We start from the raw sequence: 13,533 nt of genomic DNA, 5'->3' as shown, positions 1-13,533 counted from the left end.
ATAAAATAAACATGAATTTGTTAAGCACTTCTAATTTTCCAGCACTGTCCTAAGCTAGGATATAAAAACATGCAAAAAGAGAGAGTTTCTGTCCTCAAGGAACTTCCATTCTAATAGGAGAAGACAACACAGAGAGATGTGGAGGTGTTGACTTGGGGCACCCTCGAAGGGCATGATGTAGGAGCTCAGGGAGTCAAAAGTAGAACAAGGAGAAAGGTGACAGGAGAGCCCAGCTGACCTGTGGTGGCAATTCCCAATCAGAGGAGGGGGTTCCAGGAGTACAGAGATCTTCCAGGTGGGAAGGCCACAAGAATGAGATCCAACCTACCCCTTCAGAGGGAAAGCTGATCAGTGTAAGAGATCACAGCTCCCCTGGCTTCTCCAACATGCTCCCAAATCCCCTCATCCTAGATCACTGCTGAACTCACAAGCTGCTCCCTAGAGGAGATCTTGTGGCCCTGAGTCTCCTTGCTCTTCCTGGAGGATGACGGGCTCCCCAGAATTCTGGGGAAGCGGGAAGCCTGGGTCCACTGCCTCTTCACTCCCCAGCAGATGCAGCCCACTGCATTTGTGCATCATTCCCGAGTGCTCATCAGCCACTCTTCCCATCCCCTTCCCTTCTTCAGTCATCCCCACTCCAATGCGAGCTCCTTGCCAGCAGGGCCCATTTTCCTGCTTGCATTTGTCATACCAGCACTTGCAAAGGGCTTAATAAATGCTCATTGACTGACTGGATAGTATTTAGGCCTTTTTTTCCTCCCGTGTCAACAGAAGATGACAAATGGAGAGAAAAACAAACCTACAAAAGAATCAGACTTGACAGACCTTCCTTAAAAACAAACAAAAAAATGAAAAGAAGATGAAGGAAATATTGGGGGCAACCTGTGAGAGGAGCTGCAAGCTCTTCATCACTCAGTAACCACTTGGTAAGGAAACATCTGCTATGGGTCTGGCACTGCCTTGATGTGGGGCAGAAAGGAAGTCATAAGAGCCCATGCCTGCCCGCAAGGAGCTCCTCGCCCAATGAGGGGAGACCCTGCTCAAACCACTCTGGGCAAACAAGCCATGTGCACGACAAACTGGACGAGCCACAGCGGGAAGGCATGAGCAGTAAGGGCAGCAGGGGAGATTCTCTCTGGGACGTAGTGAAGGCCAGGAGCCGAGCTTAGAGAACATGGGACAAAGGGCGGGATGGGGGAAGCGGGAGGCGCTGCGCCAGGTGTTTCTATTTGCTCACGGAGGTGATGAGGAGCCTGGGAAGCTCCCAGGATAGACTTGTGAAGTCCCACTTTGGAAGACTCACTCTGGCTGCTGAATGGAGGAGAGTAGGAGGAGATTTGGGGCCACAGACCCGTCAGCAAGGAAGTCCCTGCCAGAGGAATGAAGGGGACGTAGATGAGAGATTCTGAAGAGACAACCAGCTAAACTTGGCAACACACTGATTATGGAAGGTGTGAGTGTGTGACTGGGGATGAGGCCGGGACCTGGAAGGACAAGGGGACTCTTGGCAGTCATTGAGGCTGAAGAAGAGGTGAGGTTTGGGTGGAAAGAGAATGAGCTCAGTGTAGGGCCCAGGGACTTCAGTCACCTTATGACCCAAAAGGCAGCTGGAGATACTGGAGCCAAGAGAGAGTTTAGGACTGGAGAACAATCTGCATGAGGATGAACATCAAAGCCTGAGAATGGAGATCTCCAAGTGAAACAACCTTGAGACAGAGGAGAGGGTCCAGCCCTGGCGACCTATAAGCAGCAATTAGAAAAACCTGCACGCGTGTGTGTGTGCCCCTGAATATTAACTGGCACACATGGGCAGACCTCTGTGGTCTGCACGGGGAGTACGCCTAGATAGACGGGGCTCTCCTGGCGCTTCTCCCTGATCTAAGTGAGGAACTGCTGGTTCTCCTGAGTGAGAAGCGAAATAACAGACAAGCTTTTGGAAGTGAGCATAAGTCTGCCCGTTTGGGGAGAGGGAGAGAAGAGACTGATATATCAACCATCATTTTCATAGCACTTTCAGGACAAAGTAATCCGAAATGCTACTTGTTTTCCAAGATGAATGTTCCTAGGACAGTGAGTCCCGGCTCTGGATCAGCCCACAGGGCCCAGCGTGGTTCTGATAGGCCGACACAAGCCTCGGGGGCCACTCTTGCCCAAAACTCGGCTGCAGCCTCCCAGCCTTTCATCAGCCTCGGGTGAACAACTCCGAGTGCAGGCAGCTGGATTTCTGGACTCTTGTCAGCCTCCTTTCTACAGCCGGTAATCTCTTGCACCTCATATGGAAGTTGTTTTTCTCCTGTATGTATATTTTACAGTAAATTAGATGGAGCTGCAGCTTTGCAGAAGGCACCGAACAGTGTGTGTGCTCAGCCCCCCAGGGCCAGCTGGTGCGTCCTGATGCACTGCCCTCTCTCCTCAGTAACCCCAGGCCCCGTCCACGTGTGCAGGTGGCATCCGAGGGTAAGGGGGGATGCCGGAGCCCTCAACAAGAGCCCAGAGAGGGCCCCTCGACCCGGGGCCTGGCTCTCACTGGCCCTGAAGAGCCCCAGTTGGGAATTCCTAGGATTGTTGAGCTCTCAGCAGTCACTTTAATCTTGTCCCCTACCAGATGTTTTCCTTACTGAACACAAAAACTCCATCAGAGTAACATTAAGAAGACTGAAACAAGTAAGGAAATGGGGGGAAAAAAAAAGGATCAAAAATTATTCTCAAAAATCACATCAGGAAGGACCAAAGCAGGGGGCCCAAGGAGGTCCCAGAGGGGTTGAAGGAAAGGGACTCTTGGTTGTGAGCTCGGATTTTTCTCTTCTCTGTAGGAAAAAAGTTTGGGAGGTAAATGCCAGAATGAATCTTTGAGTTTTCAAATATCAATACTTGTAATCTATTCCTACACATTTATTTTTTCCCTTTTTTCTTCTCTAATCAATTCTTGGTAAGAAAACAATGTCTCCTCTCAAGACAGGGGTAGGAGAGGATCACATAGAAAAGGCTTGGTTAAGTAGAACTAGAAGGTGATTTTATAGATGTTAAGTCCCTGAAATTAAAGGAAGCTGTATTTTGCCAAGCCTAATGTGTACTTTTGCTTTTATTTCGTTGAAAAGTGCATCTTTGAACAGAGATGTTGACCATCCCAATGAACACAGTTCAAGTCTCTTCTCTGTGGAGCTAATTCATTCATGGTGTCAGAGGAAAGAAGGGGCCCTAGAAATCCCATCCGGAGAGGATGGCTGCCTCTGGGAACTCCTCTGTAGTCGTGTCATCCAGTCACGCTCCTTCAGAGTTCATTTCCAGCTGAGTGGCCTTTGCTCAATGTGCTCTAAAAGGCCAACATCTTTCCTGGACAAGTGGAAGGGTCACCAAATGGAAAAGCACTGGAGAGGTCAGCTGAGGCAGAGGGAGATGGGGAAAAAGCAGAAATCTGAGTCAGGAACCAGTTCTGACTTAGTTTCTGTGACATGGGAACGGAACAAATCCCCTGGTCCACCCTCCTCAGCAGACCACATGGTCTCATGACCTCCTAGTCCTGAATAGCCAGGCCTGAAGCCTTCTGCCTGCCTTAAGGCCATGGAGGGAGGGGCAGGACCCCTAGTTCTTTCCTATGGGTCTTCATGCTGGTGAGCTCAGCTTGCCATTGTTCTTTTTCTCTTTTTGATAAGAGATCTCTCTGAGGACTTCCTCCCAGATTTCTCCAAGATCAGGAAGCCTGGTCCCACAGAGACCTGACCAAGACCTGGCGTTGTTCTCCAGGCCATTAGCCTCCTTCTCTACATGGAAAAACTAAGCAGAGTTGGTGCTGATGGAACACAGGTCTTGGGTCTTCCTGCCCAATGTCCTTTCCACTGCTGAGACACCTGGAGGCGTGTTTTTGGTTTATAATTCCCAAACTTTGGCCAAAATGACCAGAACAGTGGGTCTGAAATATAGTTTAACCAGACTTCTTTTCCACTGTCTCTCTTCCCACCTCTGAAGTTATTTCCACGATGGCCTGAAAGATGAGCCATATAATCAAGTTTCTAGCTGCAGTGAAACGGTCTGGGTGAGGGCAGCTCCCCAGAATACGCCGGAAACCTTCTGCTAATGGCCCCTCTCAGACACTGACATATTCTCAGGTGCTCCACGATAGCTTAAGACACCACCAAGAGACAAGGGGTCGCCTGCTCCCTAGGCCCTCACAGGCACTAGCCCTCTGCTACTTAAACCTCTTCCCCATCACCAGCCAAAGGAGCCGGCTCACCAATCCCACCCCAGCCTGAGTATGAGAAGTTTATTCTTCCCAAAAAGTGCAACTACACAGGACTCCTTGGGTTTCCATTTAAAGCTATTGGAAAAAGAAATTAAAGATGATTCTCTCATCAAAGCTCTGAAAGGGGAGAAGAGAGAGACAAACAGATCACCAAAGCAAGTAACGTTTCTACGATGAATTAGCAAAGTACAAAAGCATTATAAAGCATGCCTGTCTTGGTGGCAAAATGAAAACTACCTGTGAAGACAAAACCATATTAACGGAAAAGTCTAGGAACCAGAAGGGCCTTGAACTGCCCATCTAGTCCTCAGCCTTGCACCTAAATTGGGCAGTAGCAAGCCCAAGTCAGTGACGGGTTCACTCTGCCCCACAACCAATCTCCTGGAGACACAACAGACCAAATTCTAGTCACCGTGGCCCTCAAGTCTGATTTAAACTTGATCGTGTTTTTAGATCTCATATTGTAACAGGATTGAAGAAAAGGGGCCCCCCTGTTGATGTGGTTACCATGTAAGCTGGCTCTGGAGGAAGATTAACCCTGAGGTCTTGAAAGCAACACCTTCAGAATACAACATCAAACCTAACTACTAAAGGGGGGATAGGAGCAGAGGAAGTAAGCCCCTATTATAAAACATTTAATCTCTATTTTCAATCATACAATTGTTATATCTGGCTTGAGAAAACACCAGCCTGAGCCAAGAAAAGTAAGAAGGCAACTTTAAAAATATATCTATAACACAAGAACACCAGCCCATTCAGGCTTGTAATGGGAGCTCACTACCTATTAAATATAAGCTTTGACAGCTCATCCCACTGATGCTATGAAAAATATACTTGCTTCCATCTCTCTGTCTGAAAGGCAGGCGGAGAACTGTGGCTGTCCAGACCAAGCTTTATCCAATAATGACTTTGGGATTGATTGTTCTTGGCCCTCTGTGTAGAAATGTTAACAGTACTTAAAGTGTATACTTAACACACCACACCATTGTGAGTGGCCTTTTTCATATGTCTTACATATTTCACATGTTAAACTATATAACAAAAACACATACCGAATATCATCGAGTGTTAATAAGATTAATTCATTCCTAACAACTCTCCAACTGAGATCTGAAGGGAAGGTCACAGGGCCAAAGTCAAAAGCAAGCTCGGGATGCTGAAAAGCTTTCGGGTTGCTATGGGACGGTAGGGCAATTCCCTATACTAGCCAGGGCAGCAAGGCATCCCGGGGGCCGGAAGAGAATGAGGCTCCGCCATTTTCGCACACTACACAAGACAAACGTGATCGTGTAGGTTGGTTTCTTGTTTTCAATTTAAATGAAAGCTCCGTTTCTCAATGAAATGAGGCTGAGGCCTCCTGTTCTCTCCTGCTGAGGGCCACGGCCCAGGCATCTGCAGAACAGTCAGCCCATCAGTGGCAGCTATCTGTCCCACCCACCCCCGCCCTCCCTCCCACCCCCCACCCACTGTTTCCTGTCCAACAGAAGGAGCCAGAGGATGTACCGCCTCCCCTGAACTTGGGCCAAGCCCCAACCACGGACTCAAGGCAAGAGAGACAGATCATTCTGATTATCACAAAATCAAATTTTCAACTCTGTCATCATCAACCTCAAGGTTTTTACATGACAAAAAACAGCATTTGCTTTGTTTGCCATCATGTCAAACCATGTCTGTTTCCCTGCTTGAGAAGCACACAGCTGACGAGCATTTGTACAAGTTTAATTTAAACCTAACGCTGGCTCTGAGCAGACCCAGCTCGTTCCTCAGCCCCCTGCCCAACAGATGCTGCCCAGCTCCTCCAAACAGCAGGACGTTGTAAGAGCCCAGCACCCTGCTGAGATGCCAGGCTCCTCTGCGCCAGGAGCCCCACCTTTCAAAGGAAAGGTCCTTGACTAGCATCTGCCGAGAAAGTCGGCTTTAAAAGAAATGTTTTCCTGCTCTTTAAATCAACCCTAGGGACTGGATAATTTTATGACCCATAAAACTGTTGCAGCTTCACTACTAAAATGTGGGAATCTGATTTCCCTGGGTAAACTGATTACCACAAGGGTCAGAGGAAAATCCCATTCTCTAACAAAGAGATGGATGAACTAAAGAAGGCTGCCTTTGCTCAGTCTAGCCAATACTGTTCTTTGCACTGATTTCCATTGGACAAACCTTATTTTCAAAAAAATGAAGTCTGACTCGGGCTGTAAATTGCCCCTGGAAGTAGAAGCTCGAGATGTGTTTTTGATGACCACTGTCAACTTTCTAGGGTTAAGGGCTCGATTCGATTCAATTCTATGTAATTCAACAAACTGCTCATAAAGAAGCTTCCATAATTGCTGAGAATATTAAGGCAGAGCCCCTGCCCTCGAGGAGCTGACATGCCAACGTGGATAGGCAGCAGCATAGAGCGCCAAGCTCTCTGCTGGGGCACAAAGGAGACTTCCAAACACAACCCCCCTGCCTGGGCAGGCCGCGCTGTGGGGAGCCTGTCCCTGTTGGATCCCCAACTCCTAGGAGGTCTGCATCACAAAGAAAAGGGCCGCCTGCTCAGAGCATTTGAGGACCAAGGGACAGCAACGAGGGACCTCGGAGGCCAGGCCACAAAGCAGAAGTCCAGCAGGTGAAATGATTTGCTCCAAATCAGCACAGACTGTCAGCCTCCATTGGGAGGAGGGTTTGGACCCGGATTCTTGGACTCCCAAACCAACCTTCTCCCTCTCTACCCCACTGCCCAGAACCTATTCGTTCAACAAGATGGGGCAGAGAAGAGAAGACTTGGCTTGGAGTCAGGAAGACATGAGCTGAAAAAATAGCTTAGATACTTTCTAGCTGTGTCACCCTGACCAAGTCAGGGTGAGTCACATCACTCACCCCATCTGCCTCAGTTTCCTCCTCTCTAAAATGAGCTGGAGAAGGCAATGGTGGCCGCTCCACTATCTCTGTCCAGAAAACCCCAATGGGGTCACTAAAATTTAAATGCTGCTGAAAAGACTGACCAGTGGCAAATATATCATATGTAGCAAGAGCATATAGGTAAGTTACAACTAGAGATTAGCTAAACACACTGTGGCACGCAAACGCAATGACATACTCCTCCACACTGCATGAGGAGAGAACTTGGGGACCTCCAGCAGACAGAGGTCTGGTGGGGCTTGCTGATCTCTACCCAGGCCTGCCTGCTGTCTCCCAGACCATCCCGCAGGTGTGGAGCTGCTCTGTCTCTCCCTCACACCTCGCTGATTTACATACCTTCCCCTGAGAAGCCCCCACGGTGGTGTTTCCCCTCTATAAGAGCTGCTTCTGATGAAGATCTCTGTTACGTTATCGCAGGTCTGGGCCCACCATGAGGTTACTCTCTCTCTCTCCTCAGCATCTTCCTTCTCCTGGGGTCGTTCTCTCCTTCTAGCTGGCTCTGCTTAGTCTGCAAAACTTCTCCATGGATCCAATCTGCCAGTCAATGGCATACCCAGGTCTCATGGAGTATTTCCTTTGTACTAGGGAACTGTGAGTTCCACTGAGGAACTTGTCTTTCATATGCTCTCCCACTCCCATCCACCATTCCCAGTGTCTATTGTACCCTTCATTTTGTCATTTTTATTCCCCTAAATAAATCTATCTTTTGTCAGAGAGAATGGCCATGGTGAATTCTTCACGTGACCAAACCTCCAACTTGTGGTGCTTTTCCTAAAGCACATTTGATGCTACATCAGCCACATCAGTTACTACAACAATGTAAATGGAAAGAACCACCAAAAAATAAGTGACTGATGCAAAATTACAAAGAACAAGCACAGCTCAAAAGAAGGGCTGTAAGAAGACACTCAGCCCTGTGCATGGGTGGAAGTGTTGTCCATTTTGTCAGTATATTACCAGTTATATTGATTTTGATTCCTCTTCTTTGTCTTTTTTTTTTGTCTTTAAAAAACAATTTTATATGAGATTTATCTCTAAGAAGGAACACAAAAAGATAGTGGGAAGAGTACAGTGATTAAAAAAAAGAAAAATATTATTTTAAAAAGTCAGAAATGTGAGCTCCTTGAGGGCAGCAAGTATGTTTTATACTTTCTTTGCATCCCCAGCAATTAGTGTAATGCCTGGAACATAGAAAAAGAACCAGGTCAAAAACAAAACAAAACAAATAATGTTGTGATTATTTGGTTATAACTAATGGGAGGCCCTTTGTCCCTTTCTCCTAAATATATTAACAATCCCTCTGTCGCATTAGCCTTGTTACAAAAACCAAAGTTTTTCTTTTTTTAAAACCAGATTCCTATAGTCATAATTTATTCCATTTCCTCATCCTTGATCATCTTGTTCTACTTCCTGTTCAATCGATGAGCATTTGTTGAATGCTAATCATGTGCCAGGTATTGTGGGGTACAAGCACCAAACTAGCTTAGCACCTTGTGCTTAATAATTTACTCATCAGAATTCTGACTCTAAGACAGACCCCTCTTTTTGCTGCTCTTATGTGAAGAAGAGGAGGAGCTAAGGGTGGAAAGGCAGAAAGTCGAAAACCTAGAGCTAAGAAATTACTCTGCGAAATGCCCCTGGTTACCCAGCAGTTGCGAGCAAGACCTGAACCCAATTTTTCCTGACCCCAAGGTATATCTATATAGGAATTACGAGTGTGAAAATCCCTTTCTCAGAAGCCAATTAGCAAGTCACTTGTAATTTCGTCACAGACAGTAATCCAGGACAATGCTAAGGTGTTAATTAAAGATGGGTCACACATAGTGTGGGGCAGTACTTGAACCACAGTCTTTCTATTTCTAAGGCTATTCATAACCATTTATGAAGTAACCAGTATGTGCCAAGGGCAGCTAGGGGGCCCTATGTGGGCATCCAGATGGCAACATAATGCCCAGGGCACCAGACCTAGAGTCAGGAAGCCTCATCTCCTGAGTTTAAATCTGACCTCAGATACTTCCCGTTGTGTAACCCTGGCAAGTGACTTCATCCTATTTGCCTCAGTTTCCTCATGTGTAAAGTAAGTTGGAGAATAAAATGGCAAACCCCTCCAGTATATGTCAAAAAAAAAAAAAAAAAAAAAAAAAAAAAAAAACCTGAATGCAGTTTTAAAGAGCCAGATACAACTGAAAATGACTAAACTACCACAAAATTATGTGCAAGACACCATCAGAGATGGGAAGAATGCTTAGGAGAAAATTCCTTACCACAAGCAAAGAAATAAAAGTAGATGAGATGCCAAGACTAAGGCCATCCATGGGAGTCTGCAACAGGGGCTCAAAGAAGCAACCCAAAAGTGGCCAAGGAGAGGGATGAATGCTGCCCGAACCAAAGAGAACTGGTTCGGCAAAGGGCCCGTGGCCATTAACTCTCCAAAACAATGCATGCAATAGATAATGCTTCCTAAAAGGAGGCTGTCCCTTTGGAGAAATTTACTCTCCCTTCTTTCCAAAAGCCCGAGTAGCTTTTGTGAGCAAGTCCCAGGTAAGGAAGAGGGACCCCTCAGAGCAGGGCCGCCTCCTCATTCCAGCCAGATCTTGTTCTCACGGAGCCCCATCCTAAGGAGCCAAGACAGCACAGATGGGGCCGCCCAGCAGCAGGAGAGCAGAACCACTCAGGGAATGGCAGTTAAAGACAATGAAGAATTGCCCTGAGGATGAATTTCTGGTCAAAGGAACGTAATCACGTCTCTGCTAAGCACCAGCTCCACCACCACCACAATTTTTTAAAGACTTTTTTCATTAAAAAGTTTGCGTGGCACCCAGAAATCAAACAGCCATAGAATTTTGGAAGAAAAGCCTTCGTTGCCTTCATCTTAAACCCTGCCCTTTGCATATCATAACACTGACAAAATGGAGAAGAGAGAAAACCCAGCAAAGCCAAGCATCTGCATCCTCTTAGAAAAGGCTAATTGGTAAACGGCCTCTGCTGGACCAGAGAGCACGGGAAGGAAGCTCCCCGGGGCCAGGTGAGGCCCAGGAGACAAATGGAAAGGACTCCTTGCCATCTGCACGGTGATAAGAACTCAACATGACCTCCTCAAGACCTGCGGCCTGGCTTCTGGAGCCAAAACACAAACACTTTCCATAAACAACGGAATCTTCTATTTACTCTTCAGATGGGACCTCATCAGGTAAACTGGGGAAATTTAATAAAACCAATATGACCTGAACTGGAAAGAGCAGACAATCCTGTAAGTCATTACTCCGCTTTATATTCAGAAACACAAAAGGAGCCCAGACGTTTCTGGAAGCTCAGGACAAAGACTCGAGCCACGTGGCCTCTCAGACTGAGCTTGGCAGATGCACCCACACCCAGCACGCCATCTTGCTCGGAGGAGGCAACCAAGAGTTCTGGCAGCTCGACCAAAGCCCTGCCCACTTACAAGGACGGAGAAGAACAGGGATTCCAACATCAGGCAGAGAAAGCACTCCAAGCTCACAGTCAATGTCAACAGCCTATTTACCTAATTAATAAGAGACAAACATTTCACTTCAAGAGCCAGAGCCAGATGTGAGTCAACTGAGGGATGGGCCCCCACGTGACCATCAGCACAATCTCTGGCACATAGTAGGCTCTCAATAAACACTTGCCCTTTTCTCCGATTCAGAAAGACAAAGGCAGCATTCAAGAATGTCTTCCATTCTCTCCACGCCCCAGCCACTGGGCAAAGAGAAAACTTCATTTAGTTCAATATGGAACATTCATTACCTACCAAATCTGAAATCTAAAACCTACCTGCTTCATAGCAGTCTCCCCGATTTTGTCTGAGTGCTTTCGAATACTTTCCAAGAAGTCTTTGAGATCAGACATGGAAACATCCTTGATTTCTTCCCGAAGCTTGGGGATATTGTCCACCATGACCTTGCAGAAGCGATAGTGGCTCACTTGGGGCAGGTAGGTGTGTTCCAGATGCTCCAGAGTTTTCAATGCAGGGTAATGCCTGTAAAAGGAACCCCACAGATTTAGCTCTGCACAGGATTTTGTAAGATTCAATAGCTCCTTCCTCCCTTCTAAATGACAACAGTGCAGTCTTCCTAAGGCAAGCTTTCTGATCTCAATTGATTTTCTTCATGCAGAAAGACAGCACATTTACTCCTGTGTTTAGACATAATGGTGAATGTAAGGGGAATCTGTGGTCATTTAACTTCTGTATGTGTTGCCTAGATGAAGAGTTATCTACCAATGCAGCTATGGGAAATGAGGAGAGAGGAAAAGCACATTAGCAGACCTATTTATGCAGAATACCAGAAAAAAAGTTAAAGGACTTCCAATGGCATATAAGGCACAAAAAACAATCCTTTAGTCAGTCACAGACCCACAGAACTGTGAAGAATTGGAGCAGATGGCAGAATCCAAACTCTCTACAGCTTGCAAATCATATTGAAGTTTTAAATGTTGATTACAAAGATGCCTGGACCCTTCTCCCTAAGGAAGGGTCTCCCTAAGGAAGCTGAGCCCCAGACTAGAAACCTGCCAGAAAGACTAGTTCTATTAAAAGGCTAAGAAGTTAGATAAGAGATACAGACAGCCGTGGCCAATGCACAAGAAAAAAGCATGTTCTGGCATGGAAAGGACACTCATCCATATGTCAGAGGACATGGCTTCAAATCCTGCCTCAAAGGCTTGTCATTCACTTATTACTTTCTGAGTGAGCAAAAGTCACTGAACTTCCTGGGATCTCTGTTTCTTCATCTACAAAATGAAGTGGTAAGACTAGAAAACATTGAAACTGAGTCTTTTAGCTCGAGAGCCCTCAGAGGCGCTTGGTCCAGTGCCAAGCAGGCCCACTTCTTCTATGTAATACCCAAGTACTATGAAACGGAATTTAAATCCTGATGCTTGGATGATCAATGAACTAATAGTTGGGGACGGCTCTGTGATCCCATTTGCGTTTTCTTGGAAGAGGTCCTGGAGTGATCTGCCCTTTCCTTCTCTAGTTCAGATGAGAGAACTGTGAAAAACTGGGAAGTGACATGGCCAAGGTCACACAGCTAGTGCCAGATTTAGACTCGGGAAGCTCTATACATCACATCACCTAGCTGCCCTGAGACTGAGTCTAGGAATACGATTATTCTGTTTAAATAAAAAACAGAAGATTCTAGAAGGAGAAGACAAAGGAACATCCAGAAAGTATCCAGAAAGTCTAAATTTCACCTTTAAGATTCATCAACTAAGCATATATTAAGCACTACTGTGTCTCAGGCTTTGTTTGAGCGGCTGGGTATACATAGCAAAAATGAAACCACAGTAACTCACAAGAAGTTTATGTTCCAACGAAACAAGTACATATAAAAATCGACACCACATGAATATGAAATTAAGAAAAAAGATCAATAAATAATTCAATACAAGCCAATTTGGGAGGAGCAGTGGAAGGCAGCAAGGGAGGCTTGAGGCAGAAAATGGGGTTTGAGCTGCGTCTCAGCGAGGCTGAGGTAAGGCGCCAGCCAGCAGTGCCAGTGCATCGGAGTGGCCATCTCCTTTGCAAGACCTCCATGCTGTCCCTGCACGTTAACCACTGCCATCCCCCCAGGGCTCCGGCCTGAGCTCTTCTTTCTCCCTCCATCTCACGTGGGTCAATGACCACCTCTGCTGATGATTCCAGGTTCCTTTTCCTGACCTCCAATCTTGTCTCTGCAAATGCCTCTGAGACACCTTCAACTCAGCAGCACGATCTGCTTTTTTCGGTTCAGGTCATATTGATTTTATTAAGTTTCCCCACTCTACCTGATGAGGTCCCATCTGAAGAGTAAATAAAAGACCCCACTGTTTATGGAAAGTGTTTGTATTCTGGCTCCAAAAGTCAGTCCTCAGGGCTTCTCCTCCCCATCTCCTGCCTTCCCCAACTTCCTCAAGTCTTGGCTACAACCCCACTTTCTAGGGGAAGGCTCCTCTCGGCTTCTCCCTCAATTCCAGGGCCTTCTCTCTATAAACTGTTTCCGGGTATCCTGGACGTATTCTGTGAGTGCCCGTTCTCTCTCTCCCTCACTAAGCTGTCAAGTCCTTCAGGCCTCCTGCCTCTCTTTGTATCTCAGGTGCTTAGCACAGATACACATGCAGTGACTGACTGAGACAGAACAATGCTGCTGAGGACAGAGAGAAGCCCTTGGGCTGGACCCCCAGTGCAGGGCTCTAAAAGACAAACAGAGGAGCTGGTCTTTTATTCTGCCATTGACAGGAAGCCACTGGACTCAGCAGAACTCACACGGCCAGATCCAGGCTCGAGGGCGTTCACAGCTGTGACACCACAGACTGGACCAGTGGGCAACCTGAAGCAGGGAGGCCTTGAGGAGGCCAGTCCAGATGAGAGATGAGGAGTGCCTGAGCTAAGG

General features: G+C 46.7%; 1 protein-coding gene across 4 annotated transcripts in view; it reads right to left on the bottom strand.

Moving 5' to 3' along the window:
• EXOC6B (exocyst complex component 6B) overlaps positions 1–13,533 on the bottom strand; it is a 490,548-nt gene that overhangs the window by 407,506 nt on the left and 69,509 nt on the right. For all 4 annotated transcript variants that reach the window (XM_031949716.1, XM_031949717.1, XM_031949718.1 and 1 more), the window contains exon 6: positions 10,937–11,141. In XM_031949716.1, coding sequence (XP_031805576.1) covers positions 10,937–11,141 — 205 coding nt within the window. The remainder of the gene's footprint in view (positions 1–10,936; positions 11,142–13,533) is intronic.

Source organism: Sarcophilus harrisii, chromosome 2 (assembly GCF_902635505.1).
Source record: "Sarcophilus harrisii chromosome 2, mSarHar1.11, whole genome shotgun sequence".
NCBI classification, from domain to species: Eukaryota; Metazoa; Chordata; class Mammalia; order Dasyuromorphia; family Dasyuridae; genus Sarcophilus; species Sarcophilus harrisii.
Note: the sequence above shows the minus strand (reverse complement) of the source record. Positions and strands in the feature narration are given on the sequence as shown.